Source organism: Pygoscelis adeliae, unplaced genomic scaffold (genome assembly GCF_000699105.1).
Source record: "Pygoscelis adeliae isolate BGI_AS28 unplaced genomic scaffold, ASM69910v1 Scaffold62, whole genome shotgun sequence".
Taxonomy (NCBI): Eukaryota; Metazoa; Chordata; class Aves; order Sphenisciformes; family Spheniscidae; genus Pygoscelis; species Pygoscelis adeliae.
The window spans coordinates 4,095,780-4,103,371 of record NW_008824401.1 but is presented as its reverse complement, the minus strand read 5'-3'; the positions used below and the strand labels follow the sequence as shown (position 1 = coordinate 4,103,371).

The 7,592-nt window shown below is 35.3% G+C and overlaps 1 protein-coding gene across 1 annotated transcript in view; it reads left to right on the top strand.

Annotated features, from left to right (window-relative positions):
* Positions 1 to 7,592, top strand: part of DPY19L3 (dpy-19-like 3 (C. elegans)) — a 34,853-nt gene that overhangs the window by 7,204 nt on the left and 20,057 nt on the right. Inside the window, exons 3-8 of the mRNA XM_009320278.1 lie at positions 1,665 to 1,755; positions 2,612 to 2,733; positions 2,933 to 3,078; positions 4,665 to 4,788; positions 5,577 to 5,711; positions 7,187 to 7,318. Coding sequence (XP_009318553.1) covers positions 1,665 to 1,755; positions 2,612 to 2,733; positions 2,933 to 3,078; positions 4,665 to 4,788; positions 5,577 to 5,711; positions 7,187 to 7,318 — 750 coding nt within the window. The remainder of the gene's footprint in view (positions 1 to 1,664; positions 1,756 to 2,611; positions 2,734 to 2,932; positions 3,079 to 4,664; positions 4,789 to 5,576; positions 5,712 to 7,186; positions 7,319 to 7,592) is intronic.

Sequence of the window (7,592 nt, the reverse complement as noted above, 5' to 3'; positions counted from 1 at the left end):
TTAACATTCCTTTTTTTCTTCTTTTTTTTTTTTATGAGCACTTAGAATCAGCCACTTTTTGGTATTAGAAAACTTTTCAGTAGTGATGAATTTGAAACCAGAGCTCATTCAAAATCCAGCGTTCTCATTTTGCTAAGTGTGTGGCTTTTAGTATTTAGTGCCAATGTCAGTTTTGTCTGCTGGTATTATAATGATTTGTATGTCATAGAGCAGCTGGAGAGTTTAATTGTGAACTTACATTGAATCAGATGTGTTTTTATCTGTTGATTTTTCTCAAACCAGAACTAATATTGGTTTAGTTTGTCGACAGTTGACTTCAATAAAACACATGTTTAGAGATAAGATTCTATACTGGGCAGTAGAGGAGGAAGGAAACTGATTTTTTTGTCTAGCTTTATGTTAGCTCTGAAATAGTATTGATTCTGTTCCAGCAAAAGAGATGGGACTGTATAAGAAACATAAAGTCTTGGGATTCTATGCACGGTTGCATTAACCAGAATGGCATTCATAAAAATCTCAGAAAACAGTAACATTCTGTTATTTCAGTAATGTTTTTTTGTAAAGAAAGCTGAATTAATAAGATTGTTTTTAGAAATCTCACTTAAATTTCATAATGACTTGCATACACCACATACAGGAATCTTATTTTCAAATCTGGATATAAACCTTTTCTAACTTACTGCTTATGAGATACTCGCTGGGATGTTTTTATATGAACTACTAAAAAGATCACTAATAATAAAACAATTTTGTATAAGATGACTATTACTTCTCTTCAGATTGGTTGTTCATGCAGTCTTATTTTGTTTAAATGTGGTTGCCCAAGGCTCTGAATTTGTTAAATTTCTTTAGGCCTTCACAACTAATGAGTTAACAAAAGGAGGTGAATTCCAAAGCAAAGTTCCGGTACTGAGAGCAGTTTTCTCTAGGAGAGCTTTCATATCTCACTAGACTCCACCTGCTGCAATATCAGCCAAGAAAGAGGATAGTTTAAAGTGTACCTAGTTTAAATAATTTGAACATTTTAAAATTAAAAAGAATAACTTTACCTACACCTAAAAACAAGCAAAGAATCGCTTTTCCTTTAGCCTGTAATTTAAGTATGAGAGTGATGAACAGCTGGCTTCCTGCAAGAAACAGCATTTAACAAGTGGGCAGCAGCATACCCTGCCAGCTGAAATATCAGAGTGGCATTATGGTGCAGTCCCAAGTATAGCACACTGAATTAATTGAGCCTTAAGGTGGCAAAGCCATGGAACACGATGGGATATCTACATCTGGAAGAAGAGGTTAAATGCATGGAGCAAGCGTATGCGGTTTTAAAGTCCAGCTGTTGGTCACTGCACCTATCTAAACATTGAATATTACAAAAACATAGTAAAAGATCCAAAATGTTTCTGAACAGCATATCAGAATCACAAAAGGCATGTACATTTCCCCAGCTAACAGAGGCGTTGACGCCTCAGCCATTTGCCGCTCACCCTAATTTGTCCATGTATTTTACCTTTATTTGAACTGAGTTGCATAGAATGCACGAACCCAAAGACTCAAGCCATTGTATAGGTCAATTTCCCTGGTGCAGCAAGAATTTGAGTTGAAGGCAGCTTCATATGATTGTGAAAAGCAAATGGAAAGTGAATTTACTATTGAACTTTCACTTGCAGGAAGTCGAAAGAGAAATTTCATTCAGAACAGAATGTGGACTTTATTATTCCTACTACAAACAGATGATTCAGGCTGCTTCCATCCAGCAAGGTATTGTAAACTGTAAAGTAAGTTTTGCTTCACGTTGCCAGCTGACTATTTTTAATATTTTTTCAAATATAGTTGAGAACAAGGAATATCGTAACTGTGAAAGATAGCGTAACAATTGTACTGGAGACAGATTTATTCTGTTCATACGCCAGGGAGCTACTAAGTTGTGGATGTAATAAATTTCACAATGATACATCGGTTTCTGTGCCACACCTTCACATTCTGATGAAGGCAATCACTTTGAGGGACAACTTTCGTATCTGTTAAGGTTTCAACCTTGCTGGTTTATTTAGTGTATTACCTTCATTTTTATTCTTCTCTTGTTTAATTTGAATTACGAGCTATTTGTGGGAAGGGGCAATGTTTTTTGCTGTATGTCTGGACAGTAAGTGACACAATGAGCAGCTTCCAAGGAAATCATACACGATGATGGGGTTTTCTGTGACAGTCTCATGTTTTCTAGATACTTAACTGTTGCTCCCTAACAATTTTGCTTATACTACACATTTGTCAATATTAACTTCACCTGTGTTCAAAGTAGTAATGAGAATGGTTCTCAAGATCCAGTATGTACCACAGATTCTATGCTAGGAATGTAAGTGTAAAAATAAATGTTTTATACATTACTAAATATATAGTACTTGAATTAGCACTCTGAGTCACATTTGAAGCAGGGAAACTGAAGACCTCAGAAGGTCATGTTGATTCAGAGGTAATGTGATCTGAATCCTTGATTCAAAGTTTGCAGTTTTTGATGAGAGATCCTAAAATACCTTTGAAAAAGTTATTCACTGTTCAAATGAAGATGGAGGGGGAAAATGACAATCTCCTATTTCAATTTCTCTTTATCGTTAAGGTTTACATGGTTTAGTATATGACAATAAAACTGAATCTGTGAGGACAATTAACATACTTGAAAGAATGAATGTTTACCAGGAGGTGTTACTCAGCATTCTGTATAGGATTCTTCCAATTCAGGTAGGCATTTATTTATGGCTTTAGATTGTAAGTGCATTATGAAGATTGCCCAGTGAATCATAGCTCCTCTTTTCAGTTATTTTCTAATTAGAAATATTCCTGATACCTTTTTAATTTGTAAAAGCAAAACCTAATTCATATTAAGTATAGTCCCCCCATGAGTGTTTTATGTCAACATCAGTATTCTTGTGTTTTACAGCAATACCTAGAGCCCGTTTATTTTTATATCTACACTTTGTTTGGACTTCAGGCAGTTTATGTCATTGCTCTGTATGTAACAAGCTGGCTTCTTAGTGGAACATGGCTTTCAGGGTTGCTGGCAGCTTGCTGGTATATTACAAACAGGTAAGTGAGATTAAACATTTGATCTTTCTAAAATTGTACCTCATTTCAAAGGTAAGGCATTAAACCTTCAAATGCATGATTAATTGGACAAAAAATGGAACTATAAGGCCTCTCTCCAGATTAGCCAGAAAATGGAAAAAAATGATAAATAATACAAAATAATCAGAAAATAATCAGAAATGAGCTGACATTGCAGACTAGGATTATAAAGTTTCAAGAAGTTTGAGTAGAAAATTTTGGCTTAAATTGGTCTCTGAAAGTGGACTACATCTTTCAGATGTGTCTGGATCTCCAGATCATGTACCCTGTCTTCTCCAGCCTAGGATCCCTTAGGTGTTAGACACCTGCATATATGCCCTTTGGGTCTCTCCTCACTGCCCCACACCCAACTTCCAGGGCTTCCTTCAACAACCTAAGATGATCAGAAGTTCAGCTTCTCGGTTCCCTTATTCCTGTAGACATCTGCACTAAGACTCGCAAGAATAAAGATGGTAATTGAGTTGTTCTAGTGCTTTATCACTTGAAGAATTCTCAACTTGGAGAGAAAAACTAAAGAACTGGCTTTATGCCAGCAGTAAGCTGCTGGCATGAAGCTAAGACTGGTGACATAGGCTGTTAACTGTAAATTAATCAAGAAAATAAAAGTACAGTGTTAGTTCTATCAAAACTGTTTGATATGTTAATCAGCAGCTGTAAAGAAGTTTATCTGCAAGCATGTCCATTACAGAATAATTCTACGTATATAGTGGTAAAACGTTTCTTTCTCCAAAGATGAAAGTAATTAAAAAATACATGCAATGTGCAGTAGTTCACATGTTTATTTCATGAGGTCATCTTTTCCATTTACAGAATATTTCGAGCAGATTTGTTCTGTCCATCTTTCTAATAATTCATGAACAATGGAAGCTTGTTATCCTTTATGCAAATAGAACAAGTACATGGAATTGATTTGGATAAAGACTTTCTGTCCAGATGAAGTAAATCTGAGGCTACTGAGTAACTCCATTTTAGACATTTTTTTCATCCAGCTAAGAATGTCTCAGATATGTTGCTTACTTTCCTTTTTAGCAAACATTTTCTCTACACAAGAAAAAAGGGAATTATTTTTTGTTTTTAATTCAGCTTTTGTAAATGACTGCCCTTTGAGGAACTTCTGCTAACTTCCATCACATACTTTTTATGTTAGAACATGAAAAAAATGACCAGAAGTTCGTACCAGTTTAGCAGTATTCAAATCCCATGCACTGGGATCACAGTGAAGAAATTGATACCTATTTATTCTTATATGTGCTTTTTGCAAACCAAAAAATGAAGTAAAATTACCTGTGGCATGAAAACTCCACATGCTGGATTTTGGGAGTGTTTTTGGTTTGGGGTTTGTTTGTTCATTTTTAAATTACATATTTTAAATGACTTGCAGAACCTTCATAATGATGTTTTTTCAGAGCCGAGCATGTTGAAGGAACTAGAGTGTAGTCCATTTTTATAAGTAGTTTAAATACCACAAAGATGCCTGTCTTTGCAACTTCTCTGTCACTAAGTGGTGTTTTATTTGTTTTAAATTTATGAAACTCTGTTTTGTACAGAACAGATACTACAAGAGTAGAATTTACCATTCCTTTAAGAGAGAACTGGGCATTACCATTCTTTGCTGTTCAGATAGCAGCCATCACATACCTACTCAGAACTCATTTACAGCCTGTTCAAGAAGTGAGTATTTCTAACAAGTATGACAGTAAAATTAGTATCGGAAAACTGTCTATAAAACTTAGGACAAAATACTTAATAAGCACTTATAGCAGTGGATATACACACACACACACAAAAATCACAATGTTGAAAACATTAATCAGATGAGCCTTCTGTTAATTTAGATGTAGTTGAAATACAAAGGAATACATATACTCAGCACTGAAAAAAAATAAAGGTAAGCTCTAAAGAGTACAAGACAACAGTACTGTGTATTTAAGAAAACATGAGAGTAACACAAAGTGGGCAGGAGAGGAGCTTGTGAAGCACAAGGATTAAAGATTTTCTTTTGATTTCATTTGTTGCACAAATCTAAGAGATTGTCCTGATCTGCAAGAATAAAAGCAAATTGGTGATACAGTTTTTTTGACAAACAGTTCTTAAGTTATTACTCCTCAATTTGATCAAATAACTGCTATTTATAGCATAGTAAAACACATATTGCATGTTAATCTATGGGCTGAAACTATTTGAGATCTCACCATTTTCTTGCAAGTGGTATTAAAATGGTAAAATACAGGCATAAATACAAGAACCTGTAAGTCTAAAAAAAATGTTCATTATCCTCCAAGCAGTTACTGCAGTTAGAAAACTCATATTAATGTTTTAAAAATGGATTTAAAATAAAACCAAATTAAGGTGGGTTTTGGTTGTTTTTGTTGGGGTATTTTTTGGGGGTTTGGTTGTTTGTTTTGTTTTTTAATGAAGGAAACTATAAAGTTAAATAAAACTTCATTCCCTCCTTCCAGAGATTGACACTTACGGCTGTATTCATAGCAACATTTCTCTTTAGCCTGACTTGGCAATTTAATCAGTTTATGATGCTGATACAAGCATTGGCACTATTCATACTGGACTGCTTTGACATGCTTCCCACAGCAAAGGTAAGATTATGTTTGGAAATAACCAAATGTTTTTCTTTTCTATCATAAAGCTAACAGTTTTGGAGGTATTTTACTAACCAGTGGCCTGGATGCTCAAAGTAATACAGATTATACACTGTACTGCTTAGTGTTTTTAAGTAATCACAGTGTATATACTGCAAGTGTAAAAATGAATACTCAAAACAACACCATTTGCTTGCACGCAAGCAAAGCAAAACACGGAATCCATTCACTCCTTCCCATGGGCAGGCAGGTGTTCAGCCATCTCCAGGAAAGCAGGGCTCCATCACGCGTAACGGTTACTTGGGAAGACAAACGCCATCACTCCGAACATGGCCCCCCTTCCTTCTTCTTCCCCAGCTTTATATGCTGAGCACGACGTCATATGGTGTGGGATATCCCTTTGGGCAGTTGGGGTCAGCTGTCCCGGCTGTGTCCCCTCCCAGCTCCTTGTGCACCCCCAGCCTCCTCGCTGGTGGGGTGGGGTGAGAGGCAGAAAAGGCCTCGACTCTGTGTAAGCACTGCTCAGCAGTAACGAAAACATCCCTGTGTTATCAACACTGTTTCCAGCACAAATCCAGAACAGAGCCTCATACTAGCTACTATGAAGGAAATTAACTCTATCCCAGCCCAAACCAGCACAACTGAAAATTAGTATGGTGGCTGCGTATCAAAATGTGGTTTATTTAACAGTTTGTAAGCTCTTCATTATATCTGCAAATGTAAGCTGAAGTTAGCAGTTAATGTGACTAATTAGCTACCTTAAAAGTTGGCAAATTACCAGCTTCATCCTGAATTATACTAAAATGGACTTACTGCATCACTCTTACTCCATCTTAATTTTCCAAAAAATGCTACTTAAAACTGTTGGGGTTTGTTGGTCCATTTGATACTGACTTACACCGCTGCTGTAACACAAGACTGAACTCAGGATCTTTGTGTCAGGTAAAATTTATGTTTTGGTACCGCTGTGTCAGAAAATCAGCTGGTTTTTAGTGTTTGCATTCAGCTGAACATTCGTAATAGTTTAGCATAGCTCGAAAAGGGCTATACTAAACTATTATAAAAAAGTTAGAGAAATCAGCTGATGTCTGATTGCTGAACTGCACTGAGCCATAACTCTTTAGTCATAAAGACATTAGAGAGGCTACAGAAACACTTCTTTGACTAAAGAAAATACAAAACATCTCCAAATATTAAGTAATTAATATTTTCCTCACTTTACAATTAACTTATCTGCCTTATTACAGCATCAGGCTTCCCTAGGTACAAGATAGGTATAAAATATTAACCTAACTAGTTCAGGACATAAATATAGAAAGGATATAGTAATGGCTTTTGGTGTAATGATTTAGTGCAAGATGATACATTTTTTTGTAAAAATAATTGGTGTTGAAATAACTTAGAAAACATATTCAAAGCAAAGCAGCTATGACTAAAGTTTTGTAGGCGTAAAAATCTCATTATTGTTACAGGTTACGTGGCTCTATATCATTCAGATTTCTGCATTACTGCTAGTCTGTGTTCTACAGTTCTTTAATTCTATGATTCTTGGATCATTACTTATAAGTTTTAATGCTTCTGTCTTGATAGCAAGAACAATCCAGGTAGGTACCGAAATATTTTTGTAGTACTGAATAAACAGTGTGATATATATAGGTAAATGAGTAATTTATATGCATTATAATCTTAAATTACTAATACTAATTAGAAGAATTACTATAGCGTAAAGCAACAAAAACATTGCATGATCAAATAATGAATTCAATTACACTAACTACAGCATAACCAAGCACCTCAGACACCATAATTCTGTGATTGCTATTAACATTTATGATTGTGCAAGCTGCAGTTTGGATCCTGCAAAAAAATTGCATAAAC